Source organism: Periplaneta americana, chromosome 2 (genome assembly GCF_040183065.1).
Source record: "Periplaneta americana isolate PAMFEO1 chromosome 2, P.americana_PAMFEO1_priV1, whole genome shotgun sequence".
Taxonomy (NCBI): Eukaryota; Metazoa; Arthropoda; class Insecta; order Blattodea; family Blattidae; genus Periplaneta; species Periplaneta americana.
The window spans coordinates 38501517-38525943 of record NC_091118.1 but is presented as its reverse complement, the minus strand read 5'-3'; the positions used below and the strand labels follow the sequence as shown (position 1 = coordinate 38525943).

Genomic DNA, 24427 nt, shown 5'->3' with positions numbered 1-24427 from the left:
AATGCTTATACCAAGTTTTAAGATTTTTATGTGCGGTATTATTATTATTATGTTATCGCACAGTTTTAATACGAAATGAATATGGTGTATTACTAGGAAAAATGATACACCATTTAAGTAGAAATTGTATTTAGGTCTATTTCTAGGCGCAAATTATTTTAGCTAGTTAAATACCCTAAAACAATAACTACGAGTACCATGTTATATTGTCACATTTCGGTCACATTTAATATAAATTAGGATTTAATGAATATTCAGTACCTGGTTTTAATTGAAGTCGCTGATTCCCTCATCAGTCCCGTCAGATTTTTCAGAGTCGGATTCTCGAAGGTACATATCTAATACTGTACGTCGCAGCATACTTTTATTAAAATCATCTAATTCAGAAACTGTTTTTTCACGACGAGGATATTTTCCAGAAGAACGAAACGTGGCAGTTCCGCTCACATTAAAAGATTTGTTTCCTTCACTAACAATTCTTTGCACGGTTCGCAAACCCACACCACATGCTTCTGCAGTCGTCTCCTGTGCGTTGGCAAAGTTGCGGCCAGCACCATGATGCCCGGCAGAGTTCTTCTCGTTAATGTTTTTAAAATAATTATACACCTTAAACACTATTTCCCGCACCTGCCTGTGCAGTACTTGTCTTTTTATAGTATCTCCTTCCATTTATTTATCTTACACATACACAGTATATGTTAATTTTACTTATTCGATGTTTTAAAACACTCACACGTGAACAAAGTAACTCGAGAAGCATTTGTTACTGACTGATTCTGATTGGTTCTCCTGTTCAAGCTTGTGACGTCACATGCCATACAGGCTACGGTGCATCTAGTAGCCACCTGCTTTCCGAATTGCCGTCTAGTCTAGTTGCTAGTCACTAGTGTGTAGTATGGACTTGAGCTTTGAGATACGGCCTTACTTTCCTACTAGGAATCGAACACAGGACCACTGGATTTGTGGCTGAGTTGGTAAAAGTCTAGTATCAAAACAACTAACTATTGCTGGCACACTAAAAAGTATAAGATTCTAAAAATATAAAGAATTTATGAAGACCTATCACCAAAAATAAATTCCACTACAGTCAAATGCTGATATAACCAACAGCACTTTAACAAATTCTTCTCTGCAATGAAAAAAATTCATAATTCCTGTCCATGTCTACATGAGATGCAATATTAAATAATTTAATTTGTACAAACGCTGGTACAGCTGGTGCCAGCGTTTTTAGCGTGTGTCCTAGATATATAGTGCCCAGTTTGTGAGCATGTTGCTGGTGTAGCTGAGAATGATACCACTCTCTATACACGTCACATCAACCATTTGCCAACACAGTTGTCAGACTGACTGCGGCAAATGTGGAACACTCGTACTTAACGTTCCCACTACTTATTTCACACGCCAAAAACGGTGAGCGGACTATAATAAGAAATTTCGTTAGATAGAAAAGAAAAAAATGTTCCCTCATTAAAATATGACCAATTGAACGAATTTATTTTGTGCATTTTCACTTTACTTAACTCAGCAAATGTTTATCGTAGTGCTAAAAGCACCTCTTTAGTCACAAACAGAATCATATCAGTCCAGCACAGATAAGTATATTTAGTGAACTTTTGTGTTTTTTGTTCATGTGCTGAAGAAGATTAAAATGTGCTGTCAGAAGACAATTTTAGACTTTTGTATGCACCGGACATTTTATGTCATGTAAGATGAACGTGCACTGGCTTTGTTCTTTAAAGTATACTGTACCAAACATTGTCTCAGGAGATTCTGACTAACCAATATTTTAATGTGCAAAGAATATTCATAATATTCTTAGGTAAAGCATGTCAATCAATGCAACAGCAAAGAGGTAAGCAGTACCAGTACTCTTTAAAGGAAAGGTTTACAATTTTAATAGAAGTAGGAAAAGACTAGAAGAATTTCGATGTAGCAAATAAATACAGTACTCCATCAATGCTTCTACACTTTCAACATTCATTATTGTATTGCATGTGTAAAATGTTTTATTATTATGTTGTATTTGTTCAGTTTACATAATTTCACTGTCCCCAGAATTTCGTTATACCGACATTTGACTGTAGATTATAGCTACTATTTCTTTTTATAAGGTTTTATTTGTCTTTGGGAACTCTTTTCTTTAATTCTCAATGAAAATTTCAACGAATTATGTTCCCTATATAGAACTGAAAGCAATGGAAATCTATAATATAACCGCACCATTATACACTACAATAGGGACATTTTAATTTCGGCGAGATTTGTTACATTAGAGGAAATCTTTCTCTGTACAATATTAAATATATTCAAGTGCACAAATAGATATACAAATACGAGAGCTGTGGCTGGTAAGAAGATCAATTTTTATTACTGGCACCTGAATTCCTGGAAGTACTTACAGGTAATGTGAGTGACATAGTATTTATTATAAGAAACAAACAAAAGCTCAAATTAAGACATCTGATCACAAAGTTCTAACAGGATTTGCAAATCATGTTAAATTGTCAGCGTTATCATAATTTTTATTGAACTTGGAAGTTGTTTTGCAACTATATTATAATAAATTATCATATTTATTTATAATTATTTAAGTGGGTACTGGAGAGAATGTAGAAAAAACACATTTTATGTTCTAAATAATCTAAATTGTGTTATCTTTAGATAAGAGGTAAGAAAACCGAATGAACAATGGGATATCCATCAGTCCATATACATTTAACTATGTACAATATTGGACCCCGATTGCACAATTTAAGTAGGCTGGCAGTGCATTGATTTCTTTACCTCTAATCACAAGAGAAAGTGGATGGTTTCTATGTTAAATGAATAGCTTATAAAACTGTGGATGTAATAGGTAACATTGTGCTTTCCAGTGATGGTACTCACGTCATTGTTGAGTTGAATCAAAAGCTTTTGCAATAAGCACTCGAATTGAAGTTTAATTAGCAGTGTTATTTTCATTTAAATCTTCAAAGCTGTCTATATTCTATTATGTAAGTATTTAAATGACGAATTCTTAGTTTCCAAAGACTTAGGAAATAAAATTCTCTTCTGTAACATCTTTCTAATTACGTAGTGGTAAATTTCTATTTTTTTTTATGCTCGAATGCTTTGGACAGGCATAAAAATGTGAAAAACTCTCACAAGACAAACTGGAACATTATGCAATAATTCTAGACTTTATCTCCGAATTTATTTTGTAGTGTGGACTTACATGAAAATACTAGTAGCTACAAACTGCTAGTAAGTCAGGTCCATAAAGCACCATGTTACGTAACAACTCAGAACTCACGCAAATGGCATGCTAGTCATTAGTAGAAAGCACAATATTAATGTGTACAATAAAGCACGAACTTGAAAAAACAGAATATTTACCCCATTTTCGTAAATCTGAAACAGCTTAGGCCCTTAAATGCCCTCAAGAAATGTATATTAGTTATTAACCACCAGAAAAAATTGTACGTATGGATTTTTTTTTTTCTTTTCCTTTCAATGAAAGTGAGCAAATTTGTCATACATTCACGCATACTTACAGGCGCACTTTACAATCAGCTATAAAGGACACTACATTAATAGGTGAAAATAGGGCCCATTTGAACTATACAACCATAAAAGCAACATCCATTCAAATGAATGGAATATGCAGGATATCTGATCGGTAAGACAGAATTTCATTTACAACAGGAACATAATATCGGAGGAAGACGACAATTACGACATTAGTCAGAAAAAGAAACAATTCTCGAGTTTAAGGTGACATATAATACCAAACCACACAAATGACATACTGGTAGTCATTGACAGAGAAGTGTATATACATGTGCACAAAAAAGTGATTTTTGAAAGCCAATAAAGTAACATCAGTATGAAAACGTAGTATCTTTATTTATAGTACTTCTGGCTTTTATTAGAATGGTCACTGTAAAAATATAAGACATAGAGTAAGACACACACTTTTTATGCATTTTTATTTATGTAGTTGTTAAGAAAAAACTTTTAACCATTCTGTTTTCTTTCCAAAGAAATCACCATAGATATAAGAGCCCTGTTAAAAAGTTCCGGAATATTTCAAATAGCACGTCAACACAATGTTTCACTGTAAGTAATGCTGCCTAGTGGCATTATTCCTCTTTAATCTACTTTTCGTTGTGTTTGATCTTCCCTCTGCAGCTACTTCTTTGAGTGTCTGCAGAGAGTGTTTCACCGATTTCGAAGTACCAGATTCTCATGACCAGCATGTGAACATTAAATTTCACTCCAACCTATGGAAAACATTCATGGAGACTCTTGAAATGTTGAAACAGTTTATGATAATCAATGCAGGAGTCATATTCGTTTCTACAAATGGTTTAAGTGGTTCAGGGATAGCCAGTATTCAACAGATGATCCGTGTTCAGGACAGCAGTCATGATCTGACGACACTATGATGTTGCAGAAATTCTTGAAATTGTATGTCTTGGGGAGTAATGCAAAAAAACAACTTTTTCAAAGTAATGTTCAGTAACTGCAATATTATCTAAATAAAGCAACAATAATTGCAACAAAGTAAATATGACATCGTTAATATTTTTGTTACTTGTAATATATTTTGTTCTAAAAATCTCAGCATATTATGATCTTTTGAATGTTATGTTTCTGCCTTATATTATGATAAGCTTTAACAATATTTACTATGCGAGAAAAAATTCTTCGATAGTTTTAAAAGGTATATTTAACTATTAATTTTGTGGGTTCTTTCTTTTTCCACATACTTAGTTTATAATCATCCATCATTTCCTTTCAGATGAGACATAGGGTTGAAGTACTGGTATCATAACACACATATATTGTAGAGACTGGATTAATCTTGCTCAGGATAGGGACCGATGGAAGGCTTATGTGAGGGTGGCAATGAACCTCCGGGTTCCTTAAAAGCCATAAGTATTAGAGTAGCTGTAATTGTAACCAAGTTTCTTTTTGTTTACATTAACTGTAATTGCAACTCCGCTACTTTTTCTGGTAACAGTTACTTTAAAAAGTAAAACACCCAACTCTGGCCCCAATCATTGTTTGATAGTTCGGGAAATAGCATAAGACTTCAACATATCAATAGAATCATGTCATGACAGTCTCATGGTAAAATTAAAAATGCATGAAGTAGCTGTAATGTTAGTCTCATGACTTCTGACATACGATTAGAAAGATAATCACATTACCATCTGTCAGAAACTTTTGGACGACACTAATGAAGATGAAAATTTGATAAAAGAGTTATAACTAGTAATGAAACTTGGTTTATGGATACCATATGGAAACAAAAATGCAGTCCTCAAAATGGGTTTGAAAAAATTCTCCAAGATAAAGAAAGGCACAGAAGCTACATTGAATGTTGAATCATGTTGACGATTTTTCTTTAATCCAGAATGCTGTGCATCATGAATCCTTACCTGAGGGACTAACTGTGAACTACTGGCATTTTTGATATGCTGAGAAGTCTACAAGAGAAAGACCTAAGTTATGGAGAAACAACTCCTGATTCATGGATCACAACAATGCACACGCACGTGACTTTTTGGCCACTGTGTATCCTCATCCATCCTACTCACCTGACCTGGAAGCAGCATATTTTTTTTCTTATTTTCCAAACTGAAATCTACTCTGGAAGGATGACGATTTCAAATGAATGATGGCATTAAGATATAATCGCAGACAGAACTCTGTATGATTCCAGAAAAGGTGAAACAGGATTACTTCCAGAAGTATCAATAGCACTGATAGCAGTGCACAAATGCAGGAGAAGAGTACTCAGAAGGTGACAAAGGCTTACTAGGTTACAGATATGTACGAAAAAAACATTTGAGAATCCCAGAACTTTTTGAACAGATCTTATATCTAGTATTAAAAAAAATAAGACATATTCTTAAAATTAAGGTACCGTACTTGTTACAAAATGAGACATAATAAAGTATTCTATGGCAAAATAATGTCACAGTCTCATTAAATGTTTATTTTACATTATATAAATTAAAAATAAATTTATAGGTACTTAAAAGTATTGTTTTTAAGTTCAAAAACTAAACTGCTCATAAAATAACGAAAACCTCTGTGAAAATTTTTCACTATGTTTTACATAAGTTTCGATTCAGTTGTAGCTAATGATCTAAAAACGTTTTATACGAAGTACAGAAATTTTATGTCAGGTATTTAACACCACTGTTATTTTTATTATTCAGTTCAATTAAATCAGTACAATCCAGGGGCGATTTCTCAGGGCATGCTATGCTTGCTGCACAAGCCCAATATTTTCGTAGAATGTGTATTTCTCAAAATGGGATTACGTACATTAAAATTTATTTTGATTTTTTAAATATTGTATAGGCATAATAACATCCGCAGGTTGCACACCACAAGTATCGCAACACTTGCTCGTTTCTCGGAGCTACAGGAAAGACGTAGAAATAGGGAGATTATGATGCACGCGCAAGTGCCTTCCTCCTTAGTCCGTCCTAGGCGCACTATGTGTTGTTTGAAGCTCTGGTCCGAGAGCTACACCAACGACTATTTAATGTTACACAGAGCAGTATTGACAGCGGGAATGTGCTGTGATTTGCGAGTGCAATGTAATTGTATGAGCGGAATGTATGTGTTAGCTGCTGCATGTATTATTAATTCTTAAACATTAATTAGAAGTATTGCAATGAGTTCGGAATTGTGTTATTAAAACATTATTAAATCCATTTTCCCGATGGACTATTCAAGAGAAGACAGACATTATAGAGAATATGTGCGCTCGTTCAGCTCAATACAACAATATGCATTGGTTGGCAGGGTCGAAAAAACTAAATAAACTGTTTTGTTGGCCATGTTTGTTATATTATATTGAACTTCTACATCTGATAAGCGAATATGATCCATTACTCATAATCAGGGAAAGGATTTATATGTAAATACATATTTACTTATAAAGCTAATATAATTTATATTTTGCATTATCTTTATGTTTCACAATGTGTAGGGTTGAAAAATCCTACTTTTATTTTCCATATTTTTCCATATTTTAGAGTTTAGTACATATTTTCGTTAATTTCCATATATTTTCCATATTTCATATAAAACAGTCCATATTATATTAGGTTTAACAATAAAACAAAACAAAATTCCATTAACTTTTAAAAATACATTTCAACAATAGAGATTTAAACACATGTTCAGTAATCCCTTTAACATCAGAGTTATTTGAAAATTAGCAGTCCTATCAACAATGGGAAAGTAAGTTACAAAACTGTATTAATTTAATTTAAAATTTTTAACAGACTTCAGTTGTGCAGCTCAACAGTTAAATGCCAGTCAGAGTACACATAGGTTCAGTTTTGTAAATCATACTATAAAGACGGTAAATATGCCAAAAGTACGTCATTCAGTCAATTTAAAATCAAAACTAACAAGTTACATTTCAGAATTTAAAGAAGATGGTTTATCAACTGACAATAAAATATTATTTTGTAATTTGTGTCAGTGTGCAGTATCATCTACACAAAAGTTCCTGGTGCAACAACACATTACAACTAGTAAACATCAGGCCAACAAACAACTAAATTCCAAGCAGAGACAATTGTTTTTAACACAACCAACAACATCGAATGTAAGATCTGAGTTTAACATCGACCTGTGCCGTTCTCTCATCTCTGCTGATATTCCTCTCTACAAACTAAAGAATAAGGTCTTCAGGGAATTCCTTGAAAAATATACTCAACATACAATCCCGGATGAGTCAACACTTAGGAAGACGTATGCTCCATCCATCTACGATGAGACAATACAGAAGATAAGAGATGAAATTAAAGATAGTTCAATTTGGGTTTCCATTGATGAGACTCCCGACAAAGAAGGTAGACTTGTTGGTAATGTAGTTATCGGTTTGTTAAGTGAACAATATTCTGAACGAATTCTTTTACATTGTGATGTTCTAGAAAAGTGCAATAACAAAACTATAGTTAAACTGTTCAACGAAGCTATGGGTATCCTGTGGCCAAAGGGTATTATGTACGATAATGTGTTATTCTTTATTAGCGATGCTGCCCCTTATATGGTCAAAGCTGGACAAGCATTATCTGTTGTATATCCTAAATTGACTCATTTTACTTGTGTGGCGCATGCATTTCATCGTGTGGCAGAAGTGGTCAGAGACAATTTCCCTAAAGTAGATTTGTTGATTTCATCAGTGAAAAAAGTATTTCTCAAAGCTCCCAGTAGAGTTAACGTGTTGAAAGAAATGTACCCTGAAATTCCATTGCCACCAAAGCCAATTTTAACTAGATGGGGTACATGGCTAGAAGCAGTTGAATATTATGCCGAACATATAGACTCTATTAACAATGTTCTCCTTGCATTGGACTCTGAAGATGCAGTCTCAATTGATACTGCGAAAACAGTTACCTGTGACATAAGTGTGAAGAATGACTTAGCTCACATTCAGCATACATTTTCATGCATCATAAAAACGCTCAAAAGTCTCCAAAATAGGCACCTTTCACTATCTGAAAGTTTTGAAATTATAAATAGTACTGTGGAACAACTGAATCGTGGTAGAGGTAAAGTTGCAGATGCAGTAAGAGCTAAGGTGGACACTGTACTTTCAAAAAACCCTGGATATGAAGAACTACAAAAGGTTGTTGCTGTGATGAGTGGTGAATCAACAGTGAAGATTAACTTGGACTTATCCCCAGCAGACATTGTGAAATTGAATTATGTACCAGTTACTTCTTGTGACGTCGAACGCTCTTTTAGTCAGTATAAATCTATCCTCAGAGACAATAGAAGAAGATTCACTTTTCAGCACTTGAAAGAAATGTTTGTAACCTATTGTTATGGTAACAGACAATAAAAATTGTGTTTTGTTGAAACTACATTGGAAGATAAGGTACGTCCATTATATTTTTTGTTTAGTTTGATTAAAATGTACCAATATTTAACGTACATAGTCATTTTTTTATAATTTTAAGTCCATATTTAATTCCATATTTTGGTAAAAATCCATATTTAATTCCATATTTTGGTAAAAATAACTACATATATATTTACATATTTCATATATTTTTAGTCCATATAAATCCGTTCCCTGCTCATAATGATTTCATAATTATAAAATAAATTATTTTTGTGGGTCTAATTACTTTTATTAATTATGAATTATTATATCCTCCCATCTTCCCCTATGAATAAAAGAGGAAGCCTAACTTTCGTGACTAGCATTCGCCCCTGGTACAATCCTTTTTTATATAACTGCTGTATATACAAAGAACTGTGTACTTTAATATCGGACTAAATTTCTTGATTATTTTATTCATTAAATTGTTTCAGTTATTAATAAGCTTCGTACAAGGAAGTGGAAGTTTAACTAAAATTATACAACGCTAGCAAGTACGAAAATGTTATGGAAGGCAATGACCACAACATATTTAAGAAATAATCCCGTAACTTATTCTGTACAGGTTAAAAGAGGGTATTCAGACGCACAGATAAGCATTAACTTACTGCTTGTCATATCACAATTGCTGAATTATTATAGTTCCATTGTTTAAAAGTTTCATTCGTAACTTTTCTTATACTAATTAACTGAAATTCTCTTTCAGAAGGCAGCGGGAATCATTACTGGAAATAAAAATTTATCAAGGACACTGTCACTGAACTCCTTTACATCCGTTTTACAATTTATCTTACAAGTTACAGAGAGTAGACACAAATTACCTGTGAAAAATATTTTGATTTGAAAAGCCAGATGGTGTTATGCATGATTGTACAATTATTGTAAAGGCACCAGAAAGTAACAGAAACATGAAGAATACACAGAAATAAGAAGTCATATTCTGTTACTATCTTCAAGGACAAGATTACTGAAGTATCTATAATTTCAAGAATTTTTATTGATTATATTCAAATAAATTTTCTTGGTCTATGAGCTAAATCATGGGACAAAGAAATTACCTTTCAGTTAAACGTACATACTATATCAACTGAAGAAAAGTTAAAATATCCCAATCTTTATTACCCAACCATCATCAGGTTTCTATGTCCTCTACTGCACAATAATATGCACATGGAAAGGACAGAATGAAAGACATGTGATATGGAAGGTTCAATTTTTGTTACAAAATTGAACAGCATTTTTTCAAAACAGAAGTAGCCAAAAATATGCAAATGAGGTTCCAAAGGTTTTATGCATGTCGTAATAAGGTGGTTAACATAGTGAAAGCGTTCAGGCAAAATAATGTACATAATGATATTTTATATAGATAGAAATAACAAAATTCAACCAAACAAAAAAATGTCCATCGGTGATCATTCATGCAAAGGAGGGAAAAGTCACCTTCTTTAGTAAGTTCGACTTCGTTTCATTTCCTTTAATTGCAGGAAAAGAAAGTAACAGAAACTTTCAATGCTCCCAGACAGGATCTTTTCTGATTTGTGTTTCGTGCACCAGTAACAATAAAAATGTAGTTGTGATTGGGAATGTTATATTAATTTCGGAAAACTACAAGCACTTTACTTCCATAGAGCATATTTTTCTGATTCGTAGCACAGTTATATGCCTTCAGATCAGGTTATTTGGCTATTTGGAAGAATTCAGGAATATTAAACAAATCATATTATGTCCCTTTGAATACTGTGATATAGGTACCCCAAAATTATGGCCAAGTATAGTGATTATTTCATGAGTGGATTGTCGAAGACTTCGCAGAAAGCACCAAAAATACTTTCCTAAAGTTCCTTTTCAAACTACGTCAACAAACGATTATTATTTATTAAATGATCAGCAATGTCACGAAAATCCTTTGTTCAAAATATATACAGTGGAGCACATGTGGAAGTAGACACTGTGAAAAAGAAAACAGATGTGGCACAAATGAAGACAGCAGAAGTGTTAGGAAAACAAAACAAAGTAAAACCACCCAAAAGCTCTTAAAATACCGTAAAGTGGGGTGACTTTGAACAGTAACTTAGCGCCTTTCTAAATTAAATGCTGTACCCAATTGCGAAAAAACTGTTTAATTTGTCAATAAATTAGTTCAGTTTTTTCGCAATTGGGTACAGCATTTAATTTAGAAAGGCGCTAAATTACTGTTCAAAGTCACCCCACTTTACGGTACTTCAGAGTTCCAAGGTCTTTTCAAAGGAGTCCTATTCTGATGTGCTGATCACGAAAGACAACTCTACCAAATTGGCAGAAGATAGTAATGCATCAGTTCAGTATGATGAACAAGAGCTATTTATTTAGATGGAACTCAGATTTCTCAGTTTGGTTTCGTTTACTGTGATATACATAACAACACAGTCCTCAGAATGAAAATGTTATTCAGTTATTTGACATTATTCTTGCAAACAATCATGTAAACTGTGTATTTATAGAGTATGAAAAAAAAAAATCTGCCCGTAAAATTAAAAAAATGGACTTTTACTGTTTTACGAAAACACTCTTTAGTTGTCTCTGAGAATGCCAAACCTACATTTGCAAACTTTCCACTAAATCAATATGCAATGTAGCTCTACCAGACAAGAATAATCGTCTGTTCTGTATCTATAGCATATGATGTAAAGACAAAAGAAAAATATTTGAATATTAATCAGAAATGATTTTTATTTCTGAACAATTGTTATATAAAGCTTGCTAGCACAGTTCAAATAGGCCCTTTTGATATATTATTTTAAATGTATCTTCATAGGTACATGATAAGATACAAATTGAGGAAAGGTACACTTCTTGTTATCGTATATATTATGTGGGAAGTACAATAATATATATCCGATTGAATAAAAACATGAATGGTAATAGCATTTACACACTTTTAAGATCATTTTTATCATTATATAAAATAAAGTAGATGTCTGAAATGTAAATTTCATTAAAACAAGTTTCAATTCGATTATATTGATCATTTTATAGAAGAAAAAAATAAAGAAATTAAAGAATAATAACTTATTAGTAGTTCAATATTGTTCACAATGAAAATACTGTATATTTCGATTACAAAACTCGGTGCTGACCCATGTCAAGACTAGCACATTCAAATGCACATATAGTGCAAACAATTCACAGCTGATTTGTTAATTACAGAATATTTACAAAAGATTTCACATACTATGACTCACAAAACGAAGGAGCAAACATAATTATTAAATAATTTTGACATATTTATTATACATATGAAGTACAAAAAAATGAGCAATATATTTTTAAATTTACTATTTTCAGTTATTTGATTCCTTCTTTAAAGTTCATTAATATGGTATTCAATATGCAGTGCAAAACAGAAAGAATATATTGCTCGTCTGTTGTTCTGGATGTGTATAATTTCTTCAGGCATTGCTTTCATTATATATATTTAAATTATACATTAGTAACATTAACAAGAACTTAGGATTTTTCACCATTAAAAAAGAAAAAAAAAGACTTCTTTTTTACCAAGTCAATAAAGATTTTATCAACAATACATAAGCCCATATTTACACATCAGTCATATGGGCTTGGGTTGACAAATTCATAGGGGAGCAAAATTTTGAGAGAAGAAAAAAAAAATGGAGCTGAAAATAGATTTCCACATGCTACTGCGTCTCATTTAAGTAATAGCATATGTTAAAATTGATACATGCCATTTTTTTTTTTTTCGATTTCACTGCTAAATGTCTAAGATTTGCATAAGTTTGTTGGTGGGGGTGCGCAAAATTTTTTATGGCCCATGACTACCTAAATACAGGGCTGATCATACAACAATCTCAGAAAGATGGTTAGCTGTTTCCGAACTTACAAATCCATTCACAAGAAAATATTCTACATTGTATTCTGAGGTATTTGAGGTTGAGGAAATACTATAAAATGTTTATATTTTTATATTAATTACATAAAACTTGAGAGCAAGTGTAAAAGTGTAGTCCAATGATAATTTGGATATCATACTATAAATTATCAGGGGGAACTAAATCCACACATTTTTAGTTTGAATATACATATGCAGATGCTATAAAAACTATAAAAGGATCACACATTCGTTGACCAATTGATATGGAGTTCATATTCATTATCGGTAACCTATTATTTTAGCGTTTATCTGACTTAATTAGTTAACACTGTACATAAACTGTGGTGGATGTTATGGTTTCCTCTCCCTTCCAAGAGTTAAAATGCCTTACAATCGAAGTGGATATTTTCTATGAATTTGCTTGAGAAATGTAAATTTATAATCTGGAGTTTGTTATTCAAATGTCTCTTCTTAAAGAATATTTTCAGACAAAGTAACTTAACTCATAAAACATGCGAAATCTACACCTAAAATCTCTTTTACTGTAAAATCTCTACAATATGAGGGAGACCATGCTTGCTTAAGAAGTCTGATAGAGACTTTAACATGTTTTTGAAGACAAAAAGCTAACACGAAATTTCGGATATTACACGGTATTATTCAGAACGAAGCTTGGGAAGCATTTTTTATGTTAATATGTAAAATACATTGATGTCAACTGCACAATAAAGCACGAAAATTAATCAATTTCAATCTTAAATTACGTATGGAGACCAAAAGACATCAAAGAACTTCATAAAATTAACCTCGATAATGAAATACAAATTGAAATTGTTTGTTTGAGCATTATCAGTCATTTATTGAAGCCACATAATAAATGCAATTTTTATTGTTCCTCTGTTTTACTTGAAGTTTAGAGCAATGACAAAATAACTAAACAGACTATTTCTTTTGTTTTATATTTCACTTTGTTATGGACTTGTAATCTAATCGAAGACAGTGGATTACAAACCTTGCAGATTCATTAAACTGAACTCCATGCAACTTTTATTATAACTCTCCAGATACGAAAAGTACTATGATGATTATAGTCCTTCAACCTTTTCTCAAAATATACGTAGCCTATATTAGAATTGAAATTTTTCGCACATGTAGTTGGTGGTGTTATGTCAATCACGTTACATTACATCAAATACTTTTTTAAAGTCAGTAGACATGCGATTTTTAATTAACTGGGGAAATATGGGAGAACTATGAAAAAAAAAAAAAAAAAAAAATGTCCTGACCAATTCAAAATACTACAAAACAGAACATGCCTCATGACCTTACTGATACGAAATTCCCTCTCTTTATTATAGCTATGATATTTTATAATGAAATATGTGTAGAGCTGCAAGTTCAAATACGTAGTAATTAAACAACTTTATAAAACCTACAAAATTAAAATAACACAATGGCTAGATTACATACAACGAATGGATATCCAGTTGTATCAGAAAGGTATTAATTATAGATCCCCCCCCCCTCCTCAAGGATAAATACGGAATTTTTTTAATCAACTATTTCGAAGCTGTATCGATTGCAAGATGTGTCCAAGGAATCACCATGGAATTCCCTAACATTTGCCTTATAGGTGAAGAAAATCTCTGAAAAACCCAATCATGTATTCAGCCCAAGCAGCAACAGATGAGTCTAACTCATTATCGTAAACTGGGGTTACTTTGAACATTTTTTGAGAAAATCATATTCAGATTTCTACATGCTGCACTTGCTATAGATGGAGGTAAATTATAATAAAAATCATTCTCATACCAAATTTACCTCCACCGAACAAGTGTAGCATCTAGAAACCTAAATATGATTTTCTGAAAAACTGTTCAAAGTTTCTTCTGTGTTCAAAGTAACCCCAGTTTACGGTACCCCTAAATTGTGTGAATAGCCTACATAGGGGTGCTTGATGTAAAGTTTAGAGTAGCTGAGAGAGTAATGAATTAGAGGACCCAATACTTGGAGGGGGAAAAAAAAAAAAAGTTTGCCTTCAGTTATTTGTTATTCAATATAACTTAAAAAAAAAAAAAACCAATAGCAGTCACAGTCTCGAAATATGGAAGACAAGTTTGGATATCGAAAAGAAAAATGGAAACTTCAGACTGTGGAGATCAGATTTTAACATTAATTTAATCTAACTGCGGGGTGGGGATTGGTATGAAGATATATTCAAAATGGGAGACCACCAACTACAATATCAGCATATGAACTACAAGACAATAAGTTATTGAGCACTCTGTAGATCTGTGACGAGATAGTTTTTCTGAAATCAGAACATGTAAAAAGACCTAATCATTTCGGAACATAGGGAGGAGAAAGGCAAAAAAGAAGAAGAAGAAATTACTCTTGTAATGTTTCTCACCAAAAATAATTTCCTTAACAGATCTGATTTTACATTACGTTAGTTCACTACCTAAATCAAGTGGATAGCATATTAAAACTTAATTTGAAATAGGTTAAGAGTTTTAATATTTGTATTTTGGTTCATTGTTCATGAGAAGTAGATCTGATAACTTACCTCTATTATTACATATCTCTGGAACAGAGAAATTTTCAAATAATAATAATAGTAATAATAATAATAATAATAATAATAATAATGATAACAATGATAATGATAATAATAATAATAATAATTTGTAGATATGTTCAGAATAAGTTTTATTACGAAATGTATTGCAGAAACATAATCATACATCATGAGCCACAAACATAATTCCACTTACTTGCCCATGAAATACTGATTTGTTGAGACATGTGTCATGATTTCTTACGTACATGAATAATACATTATACAATCTTGATCAGCACCGAGTCTTGTCCCTATTAAACTGCACATCACATAAAATTAGATATAGAATACAATGTCCTTGATCTCCAAATTCGTAGCACTCTTATAGCACATAAATTCTACAAAAAGTTTAATAAAATGTACAGCTGATATTGATTAGCTTATGCCAGTACCAGGATTTTACATCGTAAACCAAATTTTATCTTTCAGAAGACGATTTTCTATTGTTATTAGTACCCGAGGTAGAAAAGTAGTTACACATCCTAGCTATTACAGTCTTAGCTGTACAAAATTTCCCTTAGCAAGATCTTAACATAAATGAACATGTTATGTACACGTTGCTTCAAGCAGAAGTAGATAATATCAATGAATGTTTTTGGTTTCAGTCCAGAGACTTATCTGAAACACTTTCAAAATGAATTGTAAAAAAAAAACGAAGTAGATAAATCAAAATTTCTTCTCATTAAATTAATAATGACTTCAGAATTATATCTCTAATCTATAACAGGTACCAATAAATGATTTTACATTACTTCCTTACTTAATCTACCCACAGGCTTGTCAGTGCGATGGAACATATTTATATTTGTAAATGGAACCTACATAGGTCACCATCATCGTAAACTTTTTTTCCTTCCACCAAATGAAGGCGTGGAGCATTGTGATATCCCGAAAAATAAAATAAAATACGTTATGAAGTATTGATAAATCAGTGAATGTTGAAGGGAAACAATTTAATAAGTAACAAATTTGAATATTTTCAGTTAATTAAAGTGTTTTTCAGGGATTGAATTCTGTGAGAAATGTTTGGAATCATGAACTAAATTTAAAACTTTAAACTCTTCTATGCATATAAAATAATCTAGAATCAGTGGCACATTCTCCTAATTTGATGTTTGCTGTACATATATATAAAACAACAATAATGGACCTTCATTATCTGGAAATAAAATTCTTATCGATGTATTTGCATTTATTATTTGGGGATTTAGTTCACACATATTATTAAAAAAAAAAAACTTGGTAATTTAACTTAAATAAAATATTGGAAGTACAAAAAAGTATTTTAAAATAACAAAGAAAAGTTTAGATTTAAAAATTACAATTATTACAAAAGCAACAAACGTATTTATAAATAAATAAAATATACTTTTACAGTCTCGACTGAAATTCAATATTTATTTTGCATGCCATTAAAATTTAAATACAAGTTCATATTTATTAAAGTTTTAAACATTTCACATGTAATTTGAATTTCACACATTGTGTAACTGTACAACAGAATAAAATACAATGTATACAGAATAAAAGTAGAAATATGAAAGCAAAAATCTTGTCCTCATAGTTCTTAGATAGATTAATAACTAATGTAGTAATTTTGGAAGTAATACTACCTATCTTCTAAACCTCTTCGTTTTCAAGGTAACACAACATTCTGGTATACTTTGGAGTTATTTTTTATTGTAGTGCCATGTTCTATGTAATATAATACAAGAAAGTGTGGGCAACTAATAAAACAAAGTAAATCCTTCACAGCTTTTATCAAAAAGGTAAAATGATCTATGCAGGCATGACATAAAATACCTAAAAAAAATCTTTAAATAAAACTAATATAAATTGTGAAGTGAATTTCTTCTAAAGTCATCATAAAATGATTAATTGTAAACAAAAATAAAAGTGTTGATGAAAATTATATACTCAATGTCCATTCTAAATGGTTAAGGCATTTTTGGTTATCAGTACACTGCCATAATAACGTGAAAACAAAGTAACAAAACTTTACAAGGATACTGAAAATGCCAACTCTCTTGGCCATCTGATGAAATTTATAGATAAGCAACGGTACTGGAAGTATCATTCTGAAATTTTTGTGAATAAATTGGTAACCAACAGTAATACTACTTACTGTAGGTATTAGCTACACGTAGCAAATTTGTTCATAAAGTTTTAAAGTTTTGTTATACGTGAAAAAGTATATTCATAACGTACAAAAAGAGTAGGGAAGCATGTCATGATGGTTGAGAAGTATTAGAGGATTTTAATATAAATTAAAACTCCAGATTAATACACAACTCTGCACGGAACGCAAAACTTTCAATAATGATCACAAACATCATTCTGAGACACATTATGCTGTGTGGTAAGGTTTTAGAGAAATGTTTATGTGATACAATGCAACTCTTTGCATATACTTTTGTAGCAAGATCTGTTTATAACAATAATAGAACATAAAAAAAATTATTTTCCATATTTTCAATACCACATCATTATTATAGTGACCTCTTTGTATTACATTTTTTCGACATAGATTTCATTTCTGCTTTTCCTAGACAACAAATAAATTTCAAAGCACTAAATTATTAGACTTATTGTGAAGTACAAGTCTAGAGATGTGTAATGTTATTATAATATCTATTACACTATAAAACTGAGGAGAATAATGTTTGAAACTGTATCATTATTCGAGGATTTAAATAGGTTCAATTTCTGTAAATATCACAGCTTATTAAGGGAAATGTTTATCATTGTGGTACAGTTAAGTTCAAGAATTGTTTTAATATTGGTTTACAGTATGCCACTAAAATGAAGTCGTAATTCAAAGCATTTAAGTTTTGCAGCTGTGGTATTGGATTTTAAATTATTCAGGTTCCTGAAATATTAGTATATTATTTTGATTGCATGTTTCTTGCGCAAACATAGCACTGTTATTTAATAGACGAATACAGAGACTTGAAAACAAAACATACTTTTTTATAAATAAGATATAAATCCTGGTATCCTCACAGGCTAGCTAGACAAATTTTGGTTGACAAGGACATCTAGTTCAGGATAAGGAACTAGTAAGCACAACCCACAATGTTAAAAAGGTTTCCTTACCAGTAACAATCAATTCAAAATTTACGTTAGTCAAAAATTGTAATTTTTTTTTTCCAAAACACACAAAATCCAGATATATATAATAACAAATTTATTATGGTTTACAATACTCAACTCAATAGATTTCAGCCTATTTTCATTCACATCTTGGGACTGAATCTCCAATTTATTTATGTTTTAATATATCCCCTGTACAACTTTGTATTAATCCCAAAACCACCAGTTTCTGTCCATTATTACAGCCATGTCCACTTTGATATGAATGTAACTGCCATAATCAAATTGCAAAATCCACAACAAACACTTCCATCAGAGCTAACTTATTCCTCAAGATACTGACTTTTTTTTTTAACCTTCTTTCACTTTTCTATAACAAATTGCTTCTTTCAAAAGGAAAATGTTTAACATGTTTTGAATTATGTGCTTACTACATCAAGCTCCTTTTTTTTTCAGTTAAAAATTTCTAGAATTCTTGCACGTAATTCTATGAAAATAATCTTTCAAGTATCTCATTGTCTCCAGCTTCACTGAATAAGCAAAATGATCTGGAATAAGACAAATGAAGGGTACACGGGAATAACGATCAAGGTCCATTTGAGGAAGTTTCGAGAAAAACGAATTTTAAAGTTTAAACACTTAATACTTTGTTATGTGTGTATTTAATAGAAATTGACGTAATGGAATGTCAAGAACGATGATTTCTTATTACTAGCTAGACCACATGATAGTACTTCCTTTTCACTATAAGATAGCATTATTAACTCAATTTCGATTTTTGATGGACCTTGATCGTTTTTCCCGTGTACCCTTCAAATGTTAGAAGTGTGAAAATAACCTGAAAAAAGAAACAAAAGAAAAAAAAGTGGGGGGGAGGAGGCAAGGAAAACGATAGGTTAGTTAAACTGTCTTGTGGCAAAATCTAAGAAAATACTGACTGAAGCAAGCAGCAAATGAAACTAATTATACAAGTGTTCGAATAAAGCTGGCAAGAAAGGACGGTTAATCTGCGGACAGACATTCTGCTCGAGCATTTCAAGATAATGCTGTTGATCTGTCATCAATTGTAAATACTGCTGATGTGTGGTTACACACAGTGGTCGAATTGGGCCAGTATGGCATAAATAAGATGTCAAAAAGCATACCAGCAGTAAAAATGTAAAATTGACCGTTGACAACTTTCCTGTGTTAACTGAAACAATGCTAATAATTTACCTTACTTAATGACTATTTTCAGCTTAATTTTGTCCATCCTCAATTTCTAGTGAGGGTCTGAAGATGGTCAAAATCAAATCGAAACTAGTCATTAATTTTAAGGTAAATTACAAGCATAGTTTCAATTAACACAGCTGTTTATATAATACATTTACTAAATCTTTAATTTTTATGGTTTAGACATTGTCAGAAGAAATAAGACCATCAAAATAATTTTGTATTTTATAAGATGAAAGAAATTAAGTTGAAGAGGCATTTCGAAGACAATATCTAAAGGAAGGAAATTATATTGATTATAATAGATGGAAATGAAATACTGAATAACATTGAAGGATGATACATAAATCCTTTTATGTGCTCTGTAAAGATGCGTTATCTACAAAGCAGCTGAGAGCAACTGATTGTAAAGTAATTCAAACATGAAAATATGCCATGATATCTGACTGAAGCTAAAACACTGTTGAATAAAAGAGTGATTCAGAGCAATGCCTTCTAAAACATAAACAAAGAAGCATCTTAAAGTGTAATGCACGTTACTCTTACTTCCCACATGATATTTTCAATCTCTGAAGTATTCATTTCTATCTTGAAAGTGGAGACAACGCTTTAAATTATTTCATACAAATCACAAGACAAGAACTCAAAAAACTAAAATAAAGAATCTTTCCTTTCGATTCCAAAATTACATTGCATTTTTCTTAATTCAAAGAAAAACAAGCCGAACTAGGATAGGATGTGAAGGAATAAAAATAAGCTCATTTTGGTTTTAATTATTTTACTTCTAATTGTACAAAATTGCTGGAAGGGTCTGCATCTTGTCTGATGACAGGAGTAGGTGTCAAAGGCTAAGTCACGTTGCATGTTGAAAATGACAGTGACATCTGTGGTGTTGACAGCCAACTGGTTTATTTTCTTCATATCCTTATCTTATCCCTTGTTTTCGACTGCTACGGTCACCAAACCGGTAGGTCTGACAGTTGTCTTAAACTGTTCGGGGATTGGGAACTCCGTCTGAAATGAAAAATAAAATATATCACATTAATAAACAAGTTGCTACATAGAAGGAAGTTCAATAAATTAGGAAGTATTACATACCTAATGGCTGAGAAGAAACTGTTTCTACTGAAGGTTGCACTGGAAGGAATGGTGAACGGGAGAAGATTTGGTGCAGAAGAAGATATCAGATGATAGACAATATTAAGATATATGGATCATATGTGGAGACTAAAAGGAAGGCAGAATGCTGGAGAATGCTGGGTTTGGAGTGAAAGACCTGCCCATGGGCAGAACATTTAATGTATATATGTACATACCTACTGTATCATCATCATCATCATCATCATCATCATCATCATCATCATATCATCATATCATCATCATCATCGTCGTCGTCGTCGTCGTCATCGTCAATACAGAAAATTTGCTATAAAGTTCATTTCACGGGCATGTGTATATACCAAAATACAGCATGGGCATAGACCTTCTCTAATTAAGAGGGGTGATAGGTGAAATTTCTGTTTTCTACATTTTTCAAGCTACGTCCTTGATTTTTTGTACACATTATCACGGTTTGATAGGTAATAATGTGGTGGTTTCATTTCTGTGAGTCAATTAGTTTCTGAGCTAATAACAAAAATATTCTGAAAAAAATTGCAATTTCAAAATGAAATGTGTTGCCCAATTTTTGAGTAAAATGCTTGAAAATTTTTTTGCAAGACCAGTGACATATTTAGACAAACATCACGCATCGGTTTTCCTATATCTTTACTATAAAAGTGGGAAAAAATTTTTATAACCACTGCATACCTAAAAATATAAATTTTCCATGGCCACTATAAATATTTCATTTTTCATTTTAAAAAGTATTCATTTAAACATAAAACCCATGCACCATTTTGTTAACCACAGTGCATAGAACATGCAGTAAAAATTTCATGTTCGTAGCGTCAAAATTGTAAGAGCTTTTATACTTTGAACCTGACGATATGTGCTGAAAAAAAAAAGTGTGAGAAAATAGCTTGTACAATTTACATGGAATTGAAGTTCAAGGGTGCAGCCATTTATATATTGCGTAATTTGTATGCTTTCTAGCATTGCAGTGCATTGAAACTTGCTCAATATATAAATAAGAGATTGCTGATTCATTTTACACAAGAAAACGACAATGCGATTTCTGACTGAAAATGATAAAAATTTCACCCGTCATCCCCCTCCCCCTTAAGAAAATTAATTTAAAAAATACTATTATAAATGGGCGCACTGTTAAAAAAATGGATAATGTGTCAGATTGCCATGCTGGTAACCCATGTTCGAATCCCAGTGTGTTCAACTGGAATTTGTGGTGGACAAAGACAATGTTTGGTGTAGGTTTTCTCGAGGTACTCCCATCTCATCTCCCCAACCAGCATTCCACTATTGCTCCACCAATCATCATTAGACCGAGGATTTGCATGAAAATGTAAGTTTCCATTGATACACTATATTTAAGAAGTATTCACAGATCTTTGCGTTTCAATAGAATAAGGCCAATTTTATTTGGCATATTGTGCATTTTTCAACAGTTATGCTATGGTTAAAAAAAAAAAACATATTTTAATTTAATATTGCATTTTGCCATTTTCTTCATAATTATTTTCTACACATCAAGAAACCTGACAACAACAGGGCAGTTGCCAACTCTCCATGCCTATAACTTAGGGTAACCGTGTTGTAGTTTACCTTTCGAATCCTACAATTTATTGTATATGTGTTTCCTTAAAACATTGCATTCCCCTGGTGACAACTTCACTTTGTAAGTTACACAGAAATCTTGCATTTCTACAGACATAATTATTATAGCTTACCATAGTGTTGTATCAATCCCTTTATAAACAGAGCACTGAAATTGAAGATACTCTGAATTCAACAAAAGCTGACATGGATTGAAAGATACATTTTAACATACTTGACAAAACTATTTTATGTAACCACGATGTAACACAAAAAGATTGTAATTGTAATTTAGAACTTAGGATATATAGATATTGCAAGTAACTGCATCTGAAGATGCCCCAATAAGGCGAAAACGTTTATACAAGGTATTATTTCAATACTTAACATGTATTAACGCATCTTAACGTAAACTGAAAATGGTAAGTTATATGATTGAAAGTAAACACTCTTTTTATTTATTGAAAGGGTTTAGTACTTACCATTTTAAATAGCATATTTCAATACATGAACTGAAAAGTAAGTATCCGACCAGAGAATTTCAATACCAGAAGAATGATTAATAATTTATAAATATATATACCATATTCCATGGATTATTATTTTTTTCTTGAAACCAATCAACCAATCACTAGGGTGACCAGACGTCCTCTTTTGTCCGGACATGCCCTCCTTTTTAGGCCTTTTTCGGGGTCCGGGCGGATTTAAAAAAAATGAAGAAAAATTGTCCTCCTTCTCGTAACTTGTACGTATGCCTGATATTTTGAAATTATTTGATTTAAAGCCTTTTTCAACTAATTTGCCTGTAGGTGGTAGCAGCATCAATGGAATATATTCTTTGCCTACGATCATAGCTCTCTTTGCTCCTCCTTGTTATGGTCATTGCTCACAGGTAGCTTGTAAATCAAGAGATCAAAGTGCGAATGTAAATCTAAATAGATATTTTATGTCCTCTTTAATAATTATAGTTCCCTTGACTTTCACATGTAGCTAACTGTAAAATCATTATTATTAGGTTTTATCATAATTACTTTTTAATGAAATAGATATTAATATACTTTTAAATATGATATAAGTCTAAATTTGTACTGTAAAGATTTTGTAATAAAATAGATATTGACGCAAATTAAAGTTGGTGTTGTTTTCTAATGCCAGGCGTTTGACAATAGTCATTTGACCTCTTGCACTCCAATATTTTTCATGGCCAGCCACTCAAGCACAGATTTTGAGGTGTTCCGAATCCATTTCTTGGTTTAGTTCACAATGGGCAGTTAGGGGACTGATATATTCCAATTCTATGCAGGTGTTTGGCCAAACAATCATGGCCTGTTGCCAATCTAAATGCAGCTACAGACGATTTTCGTGGTAAATCGGGAATTAACTGTGGATTATGATGCAAAGAGTTCCATTTTTTCCCTTGAGTTTGTGTTATCAAATTCTATTTGTTGAAGTCTAAGTATGTAGATTTAATAAATCTCTTCACAGAGTAATATGTAGATTTAGTAACAGGTCTGTAAGTAGCAGTGCTGCCCTTCTTTGCTAAAGCATCCGCATTCTCGTTTCCCAGGATTCCACAATGGGATGGTATCCATTGGAATACAATTCTTTTATTGAGTGATATTAATTGAGAGAGCATTTTAGTTATTTCTGCTGTTTCAGATGAAGGTGTGTGTTTAGAGACGATTGATAGAATAGCTGCTTTGGAGTCTGACAATATAATTGCATTCTTAAATTTATTGATGTGGCATAGATTTTCACTTATTGCAATGATTTCTCCATCAAAACTTGTTGTTCCATATCCAAGATATCAATAAAGTGAGAAGAGACAGCTCGTAACACCTGCACCAGCACCTTGTTCTTTGGAGATCATGGATCCGTCGGTGTATAAATAAAGCCAGTTTTGTGGAGGGTACCTAACATTAGTTGTCTCTAAAGACAATTGTTTCATTATTTCAGTGTTTACTTTGATTTCAGTATTTCTTCTGTTAAATTTAGATTATATTCTATATTTAAT

At 31.9% G+C, this 24427-nt stretch overlaps 1 protein-coding gene across 4 annotated transcripts in view; it reads right to left on the bottom strand.

Annotated features, from left to right (window-relative positions):
- Positions 1-15468: 15468 nt before the first annotated feature.
- capt (adenylyl cyclase-associated protein 1) overlaps positions 15469-24427 on the bottom strand; it is a 317169-nt gene continuing 308210 nt past the window's right edge. For all 4 annotated transcript variants that reach the window (XM_069815848.1, XM_069815858.1, XM_069815867.1 and 1 more), the window contains one exon: positions 15469-20715. In XM_069815848.1, coding sequence (XP_069671949.1) covers positions 20632-20715 — 84 coding nt within the window. In that variant the 3' untranslated portion in view covers positions 15469-20631. The remainder of the gene's footprint in view (positions 20716-24427) is intronic.